Source organism: Benincasa hispida, chromosome 11, assembly GCF_009727055.1.
Source record: "Benincasa hispida cultivar B227 chromosome 11, ASM972705v1, whole genome shotgun sequence".
NCBI lineage: Eukaryota > Viridiplantae > Streptophyta > Magnoliopsida > Cucurbitales > Cucurbitaceae > Benincasa > Benincasa hispida.
This window is the reverse complement of record NC_052359.1, coordinates 66,628,945-66,649,279: the sequence shown is the minus strand read 5'-3', so window position 1 is coordinate 66,649,279 and position 20,335 is coordinate 66,628,945. Positions and strand designations below refer to the sequence as shown.

At 32.6% G+C, this 20,335-nt stretch overlaps 2 protein-coding genes across 7 annotated transcripts; one reads left to right on the top strand and one right to left on the bottom strand.

Annotated features, from left to right (window-relative positions):
- Positions 1–5,464: 5,464 nt before the first annotated feature.
- LOC120090259 (ABC transporter G family member 22) lies at positions 5,465–13,700 on the top strand. Of its 4 annotated transcripts, none has more exons than XM_039047821.1 (11): positions 5,465–5,621; positions 5,739–6,156; positions 7,947–8,017; positions 8,660–8,895; positions 9,021–9,176; positions 9,259–9,442; positions 9,530–9,838; positions 10,656–10,943; positions 11,750–12,034; positions 12,108–12,215; positions 12,603–13,700. In XM_039047821.1, the coding sequence occupies exons 2-11, from the start codon at positions 5,766–5,768 to the stop codon at positions 12,822–12,824; spliced, it is 2,250 nt and encodes a 749-aa protein (XP_038903749.1). In that variant the 5' UTR covers positions 5,465–5,621; positions 5,739–5,765; the 3' UTR covers positions 12,825–13,700. The 4 variants fall into 4 exon arrangements, with proteins under 4 accessions (XP_038903749.1, XP_038903750.1, XP_038903751.1 ...); XM_039047824.1 differs by lacking the exon at positions 5,465–5,621 and adding an exon at positions 8,172–8,253 and having other exon boundaries at positions 6,086–6,156; XM_039047822.1 differs by having other exon boundaries at positions 5,537–6,156; positions 7,950–8,017.
- LOC120090260 (prolycopene isomerase, chloroplastic) lies at positions 13,153–20,335 on the bottom strand. 3 transcript variants are annotated; one of them, XM_039047825.1, is made up of 13 exons: positions 19,162–20,335; positions 18,050–18,256; positions 17,862–17,961; positions 17,637–17,719; positions 17,446–17,502; positions 17,220–17,372; positions 16,968–17,046; positions 15,427–15,575; positions 15,188–15,322; positions 14,711–14,824; positions 13,955–14,065; positions 13,764–13,872; positions 13,153–13,484 (listed from the first exon to the last, which is right to left on the bottom strand). In XM_039047825.1, exons 1-13 carry the CDS (start codon positions 19,789–19,791, stop codon positions 13,402–13,404), a joined length of 2,010 nt encoding a protein of 669 aa, XP_038903753.1. In that variant the 5' UTR covers positions 19,792–20,335; the 3' UTR covers positions 13,153–13,401. The 3 variants fall into 3 exon arrangements, 2 of the variants coding, with proteins under 2 accessions (XP_038903753.1, XP_038903754.1); XM_039047826.1 differs by having other exon boundaries at positions 13,153–13,475; positions 19,162–20,334; XR_005485490.1 differs by lacking the exons at positions 13,153–13,484; positions 13,764–13,872 and adding an exon at positions 14,505–14,609.

Genomic DNA, 20,335 nt, shown 5'->3' with positions numbered 1-20,335 from the left:
CTATTTTCAACTTATCCTATATATATTTTCTACTCCCTTTTTGTGCATTGACATATAGGGATAATTTAAAGAACGATGTGAAGTTGTACTACAAGCTTATTACTATAAATTTACTTTATTTATTTATTTTTGTAACTATTTTGATAAATTTCTTAACACATTTTCTAGAGTACCTTGATCAAATTCTGTTTTTTTTTTTTTTTTAAAAAAAAATACTATTTTTAGATGATGTGATTCGAAACGTATTAATTTTAAAATGAATATTTTTATATTTTTAATATATTCGAATTAGTCGAATGAAATTTCAATTGGAATGTAAATTGATACATTTACAAAATTTCAGGTTTAAATCAATACAAATAATTAGTTATGAATTTAAATTCATACAATTACTAAAGATTATGAACATAAATTGATATTTTCTAAAAATAATAAATAAATAAAGGGATAAAAAATTAATTATTAATTAAATGGTGAAACACGTGGCAGATTGTGGTGGGTGGATGCTGAGCAATCACCCAACCAAAAGACATATCCTAGTGCTTACCATTAGCTGCCAAAATTGTCCTTTTTTGCACATCGCTCCTCACCCATCATTTAATCCATTTAAACCATAAACTAACAATTATATTAATTTAAACCTTAAACTTTAAAAATTGTATCAATTTAAATTCTGAACTTTGGGATGTGTATCAATTTAAACCTCAAACTAGTAGTTATATCAATTTAAACCCCAAATTAGTAATTCTATCAATTTAAAGCTAGAACTTTCATAAATGTATCAATTTAAATCTTAAACTTTTATTTATATGTCAATTTAAACCTTGAACATTCATAAATGTATCTAAATAAAACATAATGGGGAACTTAAGTTGATACAATTATGAAACTTCTGGGTTTAAATTGATACACTTATAAAAGTTCAAAGTTTAATTGATACAATTATTAGTTTGAGGTTTAAAATGATACAATCTCAAAATTCATGGTTTAAATTAATACAATTATTAGTTAGAGTTTAAATTGATATCACCCAAAGTTCAAGGGTATAAATTGTTATTTCTCCTTTTTTTTTTTTTTTTAATATGAAAAGTTTAAATTACATCTTAAATTATAAGTTTAGTCCCTAACTAATTTTAAATTTGTATCTATTTATTCCATAAAATTTTAAAAATATTTAATAAATCGGTAAAAATACATTTTGGTTTCCAAACTTTCATTAAAATAACAATTTAGTCCCTAAATTTTGGTTTTTAACGATTTAGTTCTTGTACTTTCAATTAAATCCATAGACTTTAGTATGTAACAATTTAGTACTTGTACTTTCAAATTTGTGACAATTTAGTTCCTAACGTAAAAATATTTATCAAAATTAGATATTACTTTTTATTACTATATGATGTAGATTTTATATTTTATTAAAAAAAAATGAGTCTCTAATTAGTTTATTGGTTTATTTAGGCATGAAATCACATTAAATCTTAACCATAATTTCTACATTAAGACTAATTCATTGCAGATTTTAAAATATAATAACTAAATTGTTACCAGATTGAAAGTACGGGGACTAAATCATTTCAAAGACTAAATTGTTACTTCTATAAAATTTTAGGGACTAAAAGTGATTTTTAACCTAATAGATCTCTTAAACTTTTAAGTATGGGTTTAAGAGGATTATAAACTTAAAAAATGTCTAATTAAGTCCTTAAACTTTCAATTTGATGTCAATAGATGAATGGCATATTTAAAATATTTAAATATCCTATGATATTAGATATAAATTTAAATTACATATCTAATGGAATTCTAAATTTTTAAATTTGTGTTTAGTAATTTTTTTAAAAAAATATTGAATATACCAAAAATTTATTAGACATAAAATTGAGAATTTTAGGACATTTTGGATACTATATATGAAAAGTATAAGGAATTATGGGAAAATATTTAAAGTCCAAGACAACATAAGATTGAAAATTTAAGAATTTATTTGACATAATTAAAGACACGAATCGAAAAATATATTGATTAGACTTCTAATTTAAACAAAATTATAAAGAGAGGAAGAAAACATTGTATTTAACTTTATGGTAAGAGGTGATACAAATCAATAACAATTTAGCTATGCAAAGATTATATTTAAGTTTGAATGAAAACTTATTACATTAATTATGAGAAGGGTCAAAACTATCCCAAAATATAATAAGAAAATAAGAAAAAATAAAAAAAGGTCAAAACTATGTCTCCATTAAAACCCAGTAAGCATTCATTAAGCTTTATGGATAAACAAATACATTAATTATGAAAAGGGTCAAAAGAAAAATTATTTGTGTCAAATTTTTGTGAGTGCTACTGAGTTTTTTCTTCTATATTATATATCATTTGATTATTGAAATATTAACTAGTTCGACTGACATACACGTATGTTAGCATATAAAAAGTTTGTAGTTCAAATTCAATATTTTTATTGTACTAAAAATGGGCAGTTACAAATATAATAATCAGACCAAAATATTAATAAATATAGTACAATACAAAAAAACTTGCAAATATTACAAAATTTAGATCCAACTCTTAGTCTATCGGTGATAGACTATATAACTAAGAGGAGTTTATCAATGATAGACTACATAGCTAATAAGAGTATCAGCGATAGAGCTTATCACTAATAGATTTTGCTATATTTGTAATTCTTTAAAGATGCTGCTATATACTTAATTATTAATCCTAAAAATGCTATTTGTTGTAGTTATCTTTAAAAATATCTCATATAAAATGAGTTTATAACTCTATTTATATTAGTTAAATCTTAACACATCTGTATATCAATTGAGTTATGCTCGTTTTTGTGTTTAATAAACATCACTTTTGAAAACTTATACCTCTGAGAATTTCGTGTATATTCATCTCACTCTTTAGATTTAAATACATTTGACCTTTAATTATACCAAGTTAGTGATTAAAATATAATATAATCCATCAATTTGGATGAGAATTTAGGTGGAGAAAAGTTCTAGACACAGAAATAATATGGAGCATTAAAGAAGGAGAGGTGTGTGTTTAATAATTGAGTGGATAAGATCTTAATGGCACAACTCATTCCTTTCTTGATGGCACAAATATTGAACCAAATTATTAAGGCCATTTTTAGTTGCTTAATCATTTGGTGCATGTCTAAAGGAATAATATTTTGGAATTCAAAAAAATATATTTATTTTAATATTGTGAACATCTCAATTTATTGATAATTTTTAAGACGGTAATTAATATCTTATCTACTTAACTATATTTAAATAGATCGAAAATATATTTAAATTCTTTAATAGATTCTTATTGAAGTTTCATTATTCAAAAGTCATTACTATTGATAGTTCAAAAGTAAAAAGTTTTCATGATTTCTTACCTTTTTTTTCTTTTTTGGAAAATGGTTTCATTGTGAATGTTGGATTTTGAAAAAAAAAAACTATTAAAAATTATTTTATTGAAAAATATTTAGGGAATGTTGGTTTAGTGAAGAATTCAAGAGTTTTATGAGATGGACATCTCAATTATGCTATTTATTTTGTTGAAATATCGGATGTCCCGACATCCCTAAACGTCTAAATATCTTTGTATGCCTATACAGGAAGCATCTCAAGAGTTCTTGATCCCTTTTAGAACATGATTTTTCATGGGCATCTTTCTTTTTATTTATCTTTTATTTTTTGGTCATTTCTTTCACCACTTTTATTTATTCATTTTATAATTAAAATAAATCATATATCCATGGAGTAATAACAACTCTATACAATTCACTATGCTCATATGGTTCATTTACATATCTATTTAAATTGTATGATATATAGTTTAATTTATTTTTAATTGAAATTTAAAGTGAAATTTATTTATTTATTTTAATTTAACAAGAGTGATCATCCAAATTTTAGATGGAAAGAAAAGACTATCACAAATTGATATCATTTCTTACCATTTTGTTTTCTCTATTTTGATAATGTATAAATATAATCTACTTAAAAATATTGGAAACTATATAATTGTCTTCTTTTAAAATAAATTCAAGTATTTCAAGTGAAAATCGAAATTATAATAATTTTTATCATATACTTTATTAAAAGTTCAAAACAACGTAAATTAACTTGTTTAAAAAACAATATGTAAAATTAATACAAACAGATTTCATAACAGTAAAATATTATATTATTATCAATTCAAATTATATTAAAATCAAGGGTAAACCGTTTTAAATTATAAAACTGTTGAAAATATTTTCAAGTATTACAAAAGATCATCGTCTATCAATGATAGGGATAAATAGATGTCTATCGCAGCCTATCGCGGTCTACCACATATAAATAGTGAAATTTTATTATATTTGTAAATAAGTTAATTCATTTTCCTTTATTTCAAAACAACCCTTAAATAGTAGAATATTATTAAAATAATACATTACTTTAAGACATTCCCATATTGAAATCCTATAAAACTAAATATTTTAAAACATTTGTATTCATATTCCTACAAAACAAACATGGTTATCTAAAGATGTTGAACATGAAACAGTATTTTGGTTGTGTTTGCATACATACACAAGATAATGTTTCATAATTCAAAAAAAAAAAAAAAAATGTAAACATCAAGTGGATGAAAACAAAGTTCCAAAAGTTTTTGTTCAATTCCTTTGTGAAGAGGTAATGTAAGAAGAAAGCATGGCCTCACATTTGGCCACCAAAAAGGACCTCAAACTCAAACCAAAAATTTGATTCTTTTGGCCTTAAATTCATCAGGCAATGCATGAGAAGCTCTCAAAGACTCTTACAAAGTCTTCATTAATGTTTAAAGCTTTCTCTTAATTAGACTCGAAAACCCTAACTTAGAAAGCAAAATGATGCCCATAAATAACTCGTGTCATCGTGATCGCGTCGAAATATATATATATACACACACGTATTATTTTAATCCGGAATGTTTGGATATTTTTTTTAGTTTAATCCTTATTGTTTAAAAAGTTTTAATTTAGTCTCTCTAACTCGTATCAATGAAGGAAATTAACCGCTAAAGCATTAGATATTAAAACCTATAGTTATCCCTACATATTTATATCGAAATTGTTGTGTATGATATTGTACTAAAGGCAATGTACTACCTTTGTTCAATGAAAATTGCTTGAAAATGAAATAGATCTCTTGGGTACAAAAAATACGAAATTTCTGAACACGTGTACGGCTAAGATGGTAGCGTTGTTTGAGAATGATTGATGCTGGGTGAGATGGTACAAAATGTCTCTCCTTAAATATATATATATATATATATATATATATATAATAATAATTATTATTTAAAAAAGAAAAAAAGAAAAAAAAAAGAAAGAAAGAAAGAAAGAAAGAAAGAAACTTACCATTTCAAAAGTCAAATTGATATCATGGGCACAAATATGGGATATAGGCAAAATTGTATTATGCCATATAATATAAGGGTATTATTGGTACTAAAAAAACAAACTGTTTCTCCCTCTTATTGCTCTTTATATAAGAAGTGAATGTGCACCATTGAAGGTGCAATAGATTGAGCCACCTCTCAACTTCTTCACTTCTGAATTTCCACTCTCCTAATTCAACATCACAAAAAAGGTATGGTCAATATATGAACTAAATAAATCTTTCTTCTTTCACAATGATGAATGTCAAACCATTACTTTATGTCAACACTCTTCATATTATGTGTATATATATATATAAATATCATAGCTAGCTAGGAAAGTTGGGAGAGGCAACATGGAAAAGACAAGTTCATTAGGTCTAGCGAGGACGAAATCCGATCAACTGTTGGAGAAGGTGGCAGCGGCATTCAAGTCACCGACGTCGAGCACCGAGGCAAATGGGGTGGTGGGGGAGAGTGGCAGCACAACTCTCTCGAGGAAGTCGAGTAAACAAACGTTGACAGCTCCTTCACCGGGGCGTGGCAGTGGAAGCGGTGGTGGTCGAAACACGCACATCAGGAAGTCTAGGAGTGCACAGCTGAAGCTGGATTTGGATGATTTGGGGAGTGGTGCAGCTCTGAGTAGAGCTTCAAGTGCGAGCTTGGGCTTGTCATTCTCCTTTACTGGCTTCACCTTGCCACCTGATGAAATTGGAGATTTCAAGCCATTCAGTGATGAAGATATACGTAAGTAATTCTCAATCAACCTGAAAATTGATTTTCTTTTTTCCTTTTTTCTCAAGTGTATTGTATATAATAGTAAAAGCTCTTTACAATAGAAAGAAACTGAGATAAAATTTTAGAATGAAATTCACTCAAACAAGAACACAAATGAATATTCATGAAATTAGAAATTCTTTAATTATAATATATATCGTCAACGAATTTTCATTATCTACTTTCATTTCCTGTTCATGTTTTTCTTCCTACTTTTTTGATATGGTCCACCACAATGAATTTTCAAGTGGTATAGCTCTTATATAAACAAACAGAGTTAAATTTTAAGAATGAAATTCACTTAAACAAGAACACAAATGAATATTTATGAGATTAGAAAATGCTTTAACTATACGATTTGTCGTGGTCATCTTCATCATCTACTTTCATTTCTTGTTCATGTTTTTCTTCCTACTTTTTTGTTGATATGGGCCACACAATGTGTTAAACCGGAAAGAGTTTTGAGGAAAGTGAACAAAAAAGGAAGATGAGAGACCGTTGGGATGTGGGACCCAGTCCTCCCACAAGATTTTCAGAGACACTTCTGTTTAAATAAAACCTTCAAAAGAGTTTGCTAGAAACTCATATCCATCTTTCTGGTCCCCCTTTTGTTTGATAAAGAGAAAGTGTCAGGGTTTCCCTTACAATGGGAAAACTAGAAATAAATGTGGCAACAAAAGTACTCAAATCTTGTGGTTGTGTATGTCTGACCTTCTGCCTATCTCTCTAATTATAAATTATATATGTTATACTTCTGAAGCATGGGAAAGTAAGGGTTAAAAAAAGATACCGATACTCTCATACCAATTTAATAATCATAATACTTAAAACTTAAAAAAAAAAGAATTAAAAACTAAAAAAAAAAATCTTTTTCTGTACTTTTGGCTCTATTATTAATAATCCCCCGGAATTCAAGTACTATAAGTACAATTTTGGAGTTTACAGCATTCCATCCTTCCCTCACTGTATCTAAAGATTCTGAAGCAAAACAAGTCTAGTGTGTTTTTCACCTTCTTTTAATTTTTTAAACACTATACTTGAACAGTCACTGGCCAACCAGCAATTTGTCTTGGCTTGCATTTTCTCCTTTTCTCTTTCTCTCTCTCTCTCTCTCTCTTTTTTTTNAATGTGTTTTTGACTGGTATTTGACACCAAACTTGAAAAGGAAAGGCTATGAGTTGGTACTCATAATCAAATCAGCAAACCAGTAGAGTGACCAGGGCCCACAAATTTAGAAATATTTTTAATGGAAAAGTCAAGTCCTTCAAGACTTCAATTTCATATTTATAGGCTCAAAATTCCTTCCCTATCTTTGACTCCTTCCCTGTATATCTAATTGACATTTTTTACTCTTTCCGACTCTTACATAGATGATCTTTTTTAGCTACCAAAAAATTATTGACACCGAGTGTATGTTAGTCACTAGTTAAGAAGTGGTCATAAGAGTTTGTTATACATAGAGTGAATCAGCAAGGAAAAATACAATCAATGGTTTATTTGTTTAGGGTTGAGATTACTAAGAAGGGAGAGGTCCAAATTCCTCAAACTACTTCGTGTGTTCTTTTGTATTTTCTTATTCTGCAAGTTATCAATATATTTCCTTTTCTGTATAGTTTTTTCTTTCCCATTTTAATCATTCTAAATAGATGTTGGTTTCTCATATTAAAAAATATTAATAATAATAGTTCCTCGAGAATCAAGTATCTTGGGATAAATTCCCAACATAACCGTTTAACATCTATATGCATATAATATAACAGCAGAGGATGTAGAAGCAGGAACATGCAAGGCCAGATTTCAAACAGAACCTACCATGCCCATTCACCTCAAGGTAAATCAAGTGTACTCTCATCATTGAAATAAAGTGATTCCTCCCCTAATACATGTCCACCAAATCTTTGACAACCAAAAAAAATGAGTGTGTTCAGAATTGTATGTGTTGTTTTGCTGATAGCAAATGAATTTATGTCTATCTATTTGGACAGGCAAAAGACAGGGAGATTGATGTAGAGATAAAAGCACAACCCACATAGAACATGGCTAAGCTAGCATGCAAATTATAGCATGGTCAGGTTCAGTCTTGTACAAAAGTTTCATTTTATATGACAATTCATGTACAAGACTCATCCCATCTTTCCACCTAACTGAGAGAAAATAATAAGAGCCAAAAAGATAATATAAAAAAACCTTGAAAAGAATAACTGTCCTAATCTTAGACTAGCTGGTTTTTTAAAACACTCAAGTCCATGCACGACCACAATCAGGTTGTTTCAGGGCTCAAAAAAGCTAATCAACGCATCACTTTGTAGAGGGAAAGAAGTGTTAATATATGGATCTACTTACATACCCTTTGGAAAACATAGCCATCTCTAACTCAAGTTGAATCTTTTCCCTAAAATATGGTGACTTAGGCTTGTCTGCATTTTTTTACTGAACTCAGTTCATCCTGTTCTCTGGATGAAATACTTTGCAGTTCAAGGATGTTACTTATAAAGTAATCATAAAAGGATTGCGGACAAATGTGGAGAAGGAGATCCTGAATGGGATTACAGGTCGGGTAAACCCAGGCGAAGTTCTGGCCTTAATGGGACCTTCAGGAAGTGGCAAGACAACATTACTCAATCTGCTTGGAGGGCGGCTCATACGGTCTACAGCTGGTGGTTCCATTACTTACAATGATCAACCATACAACAAGTTCCTGAAAAGCAGGCAAGATTTCTGGACAAAGTCCATGGTCTACTTCAGATACTGATCCAATTAAAGAATACTGATGTAGAATAGAATGGTAATTAAGAAACTAGTTTCGATCCTGACAAAATAAAATGCTACTACAGGATAGGATTCGTGATGCAGGAGGATGTTCTATTTCCCCACCTGACAGTGAAAGAAACATTGAGATATGCAGCTTTGCTTCGATTGCCGTGTACATTGACGAAAGAGCAAAAGGAAAAGCGTGCAATTGATGTCATCTATGAGCTGGGCCTTGAAAGGTAAGCTTGTCAGCTCTCTCTTACTGAAGCATAAGATATTACACTCTTCTGGAATAGACGCTCATCAATTTAGCCTCTGCAGGTGCCAGGATACAATGATTGGTGGCTCATTTGTCCGTGGGGTTTCAGGTGGAGAAAGACGTAGGGTCTCTATAGGCAATGAGATTCTAGTCAATCCCTCTCTGTTGTTTCTTGATGAACCTACTTCGGGCCTGGACTCTACAACTGCATTGAGAATTGTTCAGATTTTACATGAGATAGCTGAAGTATATACATATCTTCAACGCACCATTCTTCTTCTATTTTGCAGATTAGCTCCAACATATAATGATTAAGTTGTTCTTCCGTGGCAGGCTGGGAAGACCGTGGTGACAACGATTCACCAACCATCAAGCAGACTATTTCACAAATTTGACAAGCTAATTCTTCTTGGGAAGGGAAGCTTGATCTATTATGGCAAAGCAGCAGAAGCAATGAGTTATTTCTCATCTATAGGATGTTCCCCACTTATTGCAATGAATCCTGCGGAATTCTTGCTTGACCTTGCAAATGGTAACCTGAATGATGTGTCTGTTCCATCAGAGCTAGAGGATAAGGTGCAAATAGAGAATTCTGAGGCTGACAATAGACAGGATAGACCTTCTCCAACTCTAGTGCAGGAGGTATGTTTCAGGAAATCAAGCCACAATCTTGATTCTTGACTTCTCTAGCTTTGATTTTAATATGATTAGAATCCAATTTGAAACAACCTGATTGTATTAGAGTCCAGTTAACTAGAATTTCCATAGCAGAATTGAAAATCATCTAAGTCTCAAAAAATATTTGTCTGAACTATATCAACTACTTAAAAATAATAATTTTCTAGAAGACATATCAAGTTAACCTTTCCAAACCAGTCTAGACTTCCAGTTTAACCCTTAACCACTTTTCCAGTTTTCATATATATTAGTTTTCAAGGCAGAGCACCACTATACTACACTATAATTTCTCTTTGAATTCTTCATCTGAAACATGATTTGATTCTATCCCATTCCCAGCCATAACTTTGTTAAACCTTCATGGAAAGCCAACTTACCAATCCCTCTTATTTTCTTAAGAACAAGGCAAAGAAAGACAAAATTATGTTACTTCCTAGAGTTTGAAAGAACCAACACTCAAGAATCAATACTACCATCACATACTTTGTACTCCACATATTACAATTAGGAATCCATTCGTTTCGAAACAATTTCTTCGGTCTCTCGTAGCTTACTTTTCAAGTTCCATTCCTAGATCTGATCCAACCCCAAACAACAACTTGAGAAGAGTCTACTCGTTAGATAAACAGAAGTAAAGCACAATAAAACTGAACACATTGACAATAATAAAATATTCACCCAAAGTAAGAACATAGTTTGCAAAGAGAAGTCAAATTAGATGCAAAATCCAAATGAAGTAGAGGAGGCTAAGATTTGATTTGAATACAAAAATGTAAAGCAGTATCTGGTGGAGGCGTACGAGACGAGAGTTGCAGAGAAGGAAAAGAGTAAAATGCTGACACCTTTGACGATGGACGAAGAGCTGAAATCGAAGGGATCGAGTTCGAAAAGGCAATGGGGAGCGAGCTGGTGGGAACAATACTCGATACTGTTCCGAAGAGGAATCAAAGAAAGACGCCATGAATACTTCAGCTGGCTGAGAATCACTCAAGTTCTCGCCACCGCCATAATTCTAGGGTTACTCTGGTGGCAATCGGAAAGTAACAGTCCAAAAGGCTTGCAAGATCAGGTAATTCAACTCCTCCATTGTTGTAGAAATTTGAATGATTTTTGCAGCAAGCTTTGATTTTCTCTTCATGCATGTGATTATTATTATTAAATTATTTGCATGCTCAGAGAGGTGAAACTCATCAGAAAAACTAAAAATCTGATCACATATTTTTTCTTTTTTAATTACGAGTTTTGTTTTAAAAACTTAATCAAATACAAACTACTATTTTTTAAGTAACTTTAATTTTAGTCCCTTTATTTTCAATTCTCATTTTAATCTATGTGCTTTCATTAAATCTTAAATTTAGTTATTTAGATCCCGAAATTGGTTATTCGAACTTCATTCCTCTTGATTGCTAACCAATAATTAAAATATCGATGTCGATATTGATATTTCAATTTTACGGATATATCTATGAATATATAGATAAAATATTGATATCGACAAATATTTCTATAAGTAAAATATATATATATATAATTTATTTAGATCAATAGTTAAATTGTTTTTACTCTCAAACTAAGTTATGGATATTGTTATCAATATTCATATTAGACTACATAGATAACATTTTTTAAGTCTTACAAACATTTATTAAAAAAAATACCGAAGATATCATAGATATTAAAAATCGATATCGAACCCTTTGATTTACGGAAATATCGACATGTAGACGAATATTTTCATTCTTGTCGCTAACACATACTATATATCAGCTAAACTATACGTAGTTGAAAGAGTTTTTGGCCTTGAATATTAACAATTTCATATGACTATCATTGTTGTTTGTTTAATTAAAGTGGTTGGATTTGCAATTTTTGTAGGCTGGGTTATTGTTCTTCATAGCAGTATTTTGGGGGTTCTTCCCAGTGTTCACAGCAATATTCACATTCCCACAAGAGAGAGCAATGTTAAGCAAAGAAAGAGCAGCTGATATGTATAGATTGAGTGCTTACTTTTTGGCAAGAACCACTAGTGATCTTCCTCTGGATCTCTTGTTGCCTATCCTTTTCCTTCTTGTTGTTTACTTCATGGCAGGCTTAAGGCTTAGTGCTGCTCCTTTTTTCCTCACCATGGTCACTGTTTTCCTCTCTATTGTAGCTGCTCAGGTTTGGCTTCTTTCTTCTGCTCATTTGGTTTTGTTTGGAAGAGTAATTTGAAGGATTGATTGTTTCAATATAGGGGCTTGGGTTGGCCATTGGAGCTACACTCATGGATGTCAAGAAGGCCACGACTTTGGCCTCCGTCACCGTCATGACCTTCATGCTTGCTGGTGGATTCTTCGTACAGGTAACTAACATGTTTCTTTCAAGATTCTAGTTTGATCTCAAAAGTTTGGTTATTAGCTCATATACTTTGACGTAAGGATATATATTTATAACGGAGTTTTTATATGTTATTATGATCTCTGTATGTAATTTTGTTTTGATCTCTATAATTTTGATAGTTTGGTTTTAGACCATTCATATACTTTGAGCAAACTACATTTTTAGTCCTACTATCGAAGTAGATTCAACACTAAAAACGTATTTGCATAAGGTATATAGAAACTAAACATTCCCAAACACCTAACCAAAATGGAATAAGCAACAACCTTATTTTAACCTTAAAAACATTGTTTAAAAAAAAAAATCATTTTCCTCCACAAGTATTCACACATCAAATAAATTTTTGCAGAAAGTTCCAGTCTTCGTAGCTTGGATCCGCTATCTGTCTTTCAACTACCACACGTACAAGCTCCTCCTAAAGGTCCAGTACAACAACATCATACCTGCTGTGAACGGTATGAAAATGGACAATGGGGTAGTTGAAGTTACTGCGCTAATCGCCATGGTTTTCGGGTATCGTCTCTTGGCTTACATTTCATTGAGGAGGATGAGGCTTCACTCAGGAAGTTAATACAAACAGAATGCACAAGATTTTCTCAGAGGATGATTTGCTACAAGAACAATCAGAGCATTGGCTTACTTGAGCTTGAATTTGAGTTGCATGGTCTAACATATAGTAAAAATCTCCATTTTGGGAACTTTCTTGGTATTGTGTACTCCTAAAAGAAGAAGGAAACTTACCTTCTGAGATGGGGAATCACATCGAAGGCAAAACGAACATGTTATCATCGATATGGCTTGCTCATGGAGCCGAGGTGCTTTTCACTTCAGCATCTAGCTAGAACAGTTGAACATCTAAATATAGTAGCCTGAAACAGTAGAGTTTAGTTCCAAATCCATAACATAGAATGTTGGGAGAACTTTTATTTTTTCTTTCTTTCCATAAGAGAAACACTCAGTTCAAATGTGCTTTTTTGGTACACCCGTTTTTATTCATTGATAAATTGGGTACTATCACATGAATTGTAAATGTATGAATATGAGGCTGCCTACTAGTGCTCTATCTCTAAACAGCAGCAGTTGTTACATGACTGACCCCGGAAAACTGTTATGGCACATAAGGATATGGTACATTCTCACATCAAAATTCAGGCCAAGGTCCTCAACCAACCGAGTAGCCGAAGAAGGGCAGCATCCAAAATTGGGGACTTCTTTTCGAGCCCTGTCAAAGCTGAAAGAATCAGGGGGCAGTGAAAGTCTAGCCAAACTAAGAAGAAACTATATGAAGTTGAAGAGATAATCAGCACTCGAATCAATGAGTTGTGTAGTCCATTAAACAGGTCATTCATTTCAGAGATGATGATCAACGAAGAAGTTCAGATCTTAAAGGTTGGCAGACCTAACTGCAATTGTTACTTTATCTCACTATATTAAATTTGTTTCTATAGACTACCCGCGTTGATAAATAATCACCAAGAATCTGGAACTTCAAAAATGGCCTATAGCTTACCAATATCTGCAGCTACTCGGTGCGCACACATCACTCCAGAAAAGGCTACGGCGATTACTCCTTGTCCAGGAAAGCAACTATCACCGACACAATACAGCCCATCTATACCCTGCAGATCATAATTGGTGGCCCTTCAGTTGGATATAAATAACGAGCATAGACAAGAGCTTAGCATTCAATCATAAACTCACAGTTGTATTAAATGGCATTCCAAGTAATCCCTTAGGAGTGCTGCGTGGCATTGGTCCATAGGTACCATCATTACGGGCTAGGAATCGCCTGTGTGTTTTCGGCGTTCCGACCTGTCATCATTTCAGAAATTTTTCAACCAACATATCATTAGAGTAACTCTGCGGCCTCAAGCTAATGCAATCTAGTAATGTGTATATGCAACATTACAAGAGGTCAAAATCAACTTTAACCTGATAATTATGAGTAAGGCTCCTAACCAGAGAAAAGTAATATTTTCACTATATTCAACTTAAAGTGTTCATTCCAATTCCACAACTTTAAACATCACATGGAAGTACCAAAAGTAGGCCTAATTAAAAGATAAAAATGCAGCCTCGTTGATCAAGAAAAACAAAACAAAATAGAAAATTAGACTCATGACATTTGCTGTCCTGCATATGGAAAGATGATTGTCCAGGTCCTTTTATGCAACATAATCAGAGGGAATGGTATACTCCAATAGAGTTCATATGGCTACTGATAATAGAACTCACTGCTTTAATTATTTACCATTCATGTTGAGACAAACTTCTGCAACAATCAGGTATATGCTTCTCCGGATCATTTTAACAAGTACAATCTCGATTCGGGTTTTTACAAATGCACCATGGTATTCTGTATGGAGCGGTTCAGTTTTAGGTGGTAAATGTTTCCCATACATGACACTTTTAAAAATCAGCAAGATTTTTTGTAGAAAATTATAACCAAACATATACCTCCATAAAATCAATAGATGATTTTAACCCTGGAAATAGTTTCTTCTCGAGTCTAGTAATAATTTCATCTGCTATCAGCTCCTTCTTTGCTTCGTATTCTTTTCTGGAGAGCCCCTGGTATACAGGAGGAAGAAATAACTAATCAAATGAAGGGTGAAGAACCGGGGGATGGGAAATGAAATCAAAGACCATTACTAAAAATCAAGGAATGCCCCGGTGGTTAAGATTTGCCATGATTTGATGTCCAATGTCATGTACAAGAGTTTCCTCCAGGATCTAGATTCAAGCTCTCAGGTAATCAGGTTGAAAATTTTAATAACTTAAAATTTTATTGTTTCCCAAACTAAATTAGGGGAGGGGAAAGTCGCCATTTTAGTGGGGATGCATTATGCACAAATCATAAGAGTGGGACCCTTGAAACTTCATTACTAAAAAAAATAAAAAATGACTATTATTTAAAAAAAAAATTATACTCACTTCCCAATCCTCTATGGAAGAAGTAGTAAAAATGTGAAGAATATGATGTCTATCTGGAGCTAATGATGCATCGAGAACAGTCGGGATGCTCAAAAAGATGCTTCCATATGGTTCCTCTAACCTTCTCCAATCATTCTAATAATAACGATGATAAAGAAGGAAACGATCAGTTTCATAGCAATTCCATGAGAAGTTAAATGAAACTGTTGAAAATGACATCAAATAAAAGCATCAACTACCTCGAGCACAAAATGGTGACAATCTGTATCCGGCGGTAAAACCTCAGCTTTCACTCCCATATGAATTGAAAGAAAAGATGGGGCCTTAACATAAAGTTTCTGAAAGTTTTCCTCTTCCTTGGGGAGGTCCACTCCTTTTAACAGCTTTCCTTAAACAAAAGAAAGCTCATACATATTCAGTAATGACTAAAATTCTAGTAAGGAAATAGGAGAGAGATGAAACATTCAACCAAGCAATATAGTAAAATACTAAGGGTGTGTTTGGTGCGTGATAAAAGTAGAGAGTTGAGTTGAGTTGAGTTGGTAATTATTATCTGGAGAGTTAAATTATCTGGGGAGTTAAATTGTCTGTGTTTGTTTGCAGAGTTGAGTTGAGTTGGTAATTATTGTCTGTGTTTGTTGTGCAAGGTTGAGTTGAGTTGAGTTGGGGGATCTGATCAGTTTTTTGTGAATGAGATTAATTCTATTTTTTTCTGTTTGTTTTTTATTTCATTATTTTATTTTTTAGTTTTATGCTCTGCTATTGTTGATTAATTTTCAAATATACACATATTTTCTCAAATCATTAATAACATAAACTGGACAATCTCAATTTGTTTTCTCAATTTGTAGAACATAATAAATTATTTTTCATATATTCTTTTCAAAAACCGTAATAATTCTAGTTCTCTTCAATCTGTAAAACATGCCAACAAAATATATTTCATATTGCTGCTCAATTAATTGGTATATTGTATATTGTATGTATATATATTGAATCTTGCGAACTTAACATTATTTTTTCACATATCATACAATTTATTTTTATATAATATGGATAGTATATTTGGATACTTATAATATAACACAGTGAGGGCCTCAGATAAAACATAACATAAGATAAGATCGGTCCTTGGAAGAAATCCAACAAAAACAATGAACCAAATCATCATATCAAATTTTGGTAAAGTGACGTTCCAAAGGTTTGACGAAAAAAAAAATCAGATCTGGGGAGAATCCAAATGGCGAAGATGAAGGAAAAGAGAAGAAAATGAAAATATCACTGGTTTTTAGGGTTAGTTTTGAGTGGGTAAAAAATGTGGTTTTAATAACCCACAATTTTTTTTTATGGGCTTAACAAACATTGGTAATAAATACCCACCCAACCCAACAACTTATACCCATTTATCAAACAACCCCTAAGAGGGTGTTTGAGACAAAGGTTATCATCAAAATATAATAACCACCTCTTGCTATAATAAAAACTATTTCAAAACTTCCAATTAGCTAACGTCAACACTATTTCAAAACCCTCATTTTCTACAGTTTTTACTATTTTACATTCATCATTTTTATTATTATTTGCTACAGTGTTTACTATTTCCTTTTCAAACTAAAATAGTTTACACCTCAAACACATACTATTATAACTCAAACTAAAATAATCTACACCATAAACACAAACTATCATAACCCAACTATAATAACCTAGGACTATAATAACTAACTCATTGCCCCAAACGCCATCTAAAAATCAGCTAAAGAACTTGAGAAGAACTAACCAAAGGTATCCCATCTGGTCGCATTCGATACAATAGTTTTAGCAAAGAACTCCCTTCCATCAGACAGCTTCACACCTACCTACAATACAAACCAAGTATATAATAAAAGTTAACAGAATAAACACAAACCTAAACATCTAACTAAGCCGAGCATGACTCAACTAGTTAAGACAATAATAACCTTTTCTGAAGACATAGATTTCAGTCTCAATCCCTTGTTTGAATTATAATATGCTAAAAAGAAATACTCACAGCTTTTCCATTTTTGGTTATTATCTTTGTCACATTTGCTTTATACATTATTGAGCTGCCATGATCGACCAGACCCTTTGCCAAGGACTTCGCAATTCCACCAACACCACCGATAGGGTAGTTTATCCCACCAAAATGCCTGTCACATAAAACCTGAAGCAGACAGCATTCAGAGAATCGAGACAAATTGAAGAAAGAGGTCCACCACAAACTCACTACGTCTTACCATGGCTGCATTTATCATTGGTGTTTGCAAAGCATTCACTGTGCTAACAATAAAACACTGCAAAAACCACCGTAAATATAATTAGTCAGGAGAAATATATGGGTGGTAGGTAAAGAAAACCATATAATTTCTAAATAAACAATAATAAACTTACAACAAATATTCTTACTTAAACAATTCTCTGAGCTCACCTCTGCATCAATAAAGGACAACAGACGGGGATCCTTAATGTACTTCCGAGCCAAGTCTCCAGCATTTTGAGGCAAGTAGTATGCTGCAATGTAAATATATTTAAATATTTTACATGTAAGTTAATAAATGAACATAGTTGATAAGAATGAAAAGTGATCGTGAACGTTATTTCAACCTTCAAAACTCTTACTCCAATTGCAAATTTAAAGAATAAAAATCATTACCAAGTGTGAGGCATTCAAGAGGCTTCTGAAAGAACTGTCCGAAAAGGTATATTGGCTCCTCCAGTGATTTTAATTCCAATGAGTTTAAAGCATTAAATATCTACACATGCAAGCATGTCATGTAAGTCAATGGTGGTGAAGATAGAAATCTGGGGAAAGATGCAGTCATCTCAATAAAAAAAACTGACCTTCCAACAATCTCCATAGAATTTGAGGATTCCTTCTTTTTCATGGGGAAAATTGCTGACAAGTTCTGCAATAAATTCATCATATTCTCTGTGAATCCGTACCGAAAGGTTAGTTGGTAGATGGAAATGAACAGTGGTTGGATCAGGTATCACTTGCATCTCACAACCAACGGCTGACAAAGCTTGTGTAATTAGATTTAGATTTCCCTGCCCACCATATTCGTTGAATAAAGACCTAAGAAGACTACCAACCAAATGACTCAAAAAGAAGACAAAATTACAGCAATATTTCTTGTGAAATAACTCATGAATGAAAAATGGAAGTTGCATTAACAGACAGCAGAATACAGCTCTGATATCAAATATATAAATCGAAAGTGCAAAATGGAGCAACCTATCAACCAAATGAAATGAAGTGAACAAGATATAATCATTTTTTAAAAAGCCCAATTGTCAGAACACAGAAAAACACTCTTCAGATCTTGTAGAAGAACACTATATCTAATTTACTTTACTGATCTGTGCATTGATTTTTTTGGAGAGATGCATACACACCAAAGAGTTCTTCGCCTAAGCCACATTTGCATATATGTTTTCCGTGCTACTTGCCTTGTTCTCCACTTAGAGCTAAGGAACTTAACCTTGCTCATTTGTATGCTTTCATAGTCGCTGAAGTACACATTAATTGGTGTATTTACGTGGCTTTTTACACAAGTACACTGCTCCAACCCAGGCAAGTAAGCTTAAAATCTACTTCTAACATTCACTAGTCCTGTCTTGGATTTGCAAAGTATATCGTCAACGTACACCTTAACATTTATTAAAATATATGCATCATATCGTGAAAGGTATTCTATCCAGGGATAAAGAATTGAGGGGACTAGTTTTCTCAGATGTGTTTGCCTTCTGGTGATACTTTAACATCAGAGCCCTAACATAACTCTCTCTCACTTTGTGAACAAACTAAAATGAAATCATAGCATGCCTGGCATCTCAATAAAATCATCTTTTGAACCACCCTGAATGCTAATTAACAACAATAGTTAATGAACTAATAAAGATTAACAAAAGGGTTGCAGGGGCAGCTTCTAAATTCCATCCCAACAACTGACCTTATCACTGAAACCAAACATTACAGAAGATCCAACATCAAAAGTATACCCATCCTTCTGGTAATACCCAGAGCTCCCACCAGGAATCACATACTTCTCCAAAACCAAAACCTTAGCTCCTTTCACTGCTAATTGAGTAGAAGCAACCAAACCCCCAATACCTGACCCAATAACAATAGCATCATATAGGCTATTCTCCTCACCTCCTCCTGCTGTTCCATCTCTCTCCACAGTTTCATCAACACCTAATGCCGATTTTGAATTCACAATGAACTTTCCGGTCCCCAAATTCGCCCCAGAAAAGCCTGTATCCACAAATTTAGCTCGTGAACTTCTGGGTTTCATATTCCCCGATTGTAGGGTCTTGAATAACCCCAAATTCTTGCGATTGAACTCGGAATCTCTTACACATAGCTTTCTATAAATCTTATCGGAGATTAATTTGGGCTTTTGGCATCGGGGTTTGTTTCTATATAGAATTTGGGAGTTGCCCAGACGAGAAAACACAGAAGTTTTACGCCCCAAATCTAAGTCATTGAGCTTGTAACCAGTGGGAAAATGGGAATTATAAACAACAGATGGAGAATTAAACGCCAACCCTGGTAAGGAAAGTGAGCGAATAACAACCATTTTGATCCTTCAGCTTCAGATGATGGAGAGGAGTACAGTAGTTGAGCTAACTTTCGATTCGAACTGCAAAGCGAGATAAACCAGAGGGAGGGTTTTGATTCCAACCCATGATTCCTTTTGAAGATGAGACAAAATGGGCGTCCGATTTGCTCTTCTTTAATTGAAGAACCAAAAATGGAAGTGGGGTTTTAGCTCTAAGCTTGGAGTAACTTGCATGGAATTGAAAATTGATTGTTGTGTGGGGCAATGGAGAGCTGGAACTGCAATTACTTGGCTAGTGGGTGGCGTTGTAATCCATTTTCCTCACCCTCTGTTAATGGCTGAGGAATTTCCTATTTGTTTGCTTCTTCTAGTGTGATATTTGTGGCAGAATTTCCTCGTTCTTCCAAATTCTCCAAAATCTGAGGAGGATGAGATGGGTTCTTGAAATTGCTGATGGGTATGTCAAAACAGATCAGTGTTTGTTGTTACTCTCATGCCTTCTAGCTCTCTGGCATGCTTTTTTAGCTTTTGGAGGTGAAAAAAAAAGTATTGAAATGAACTT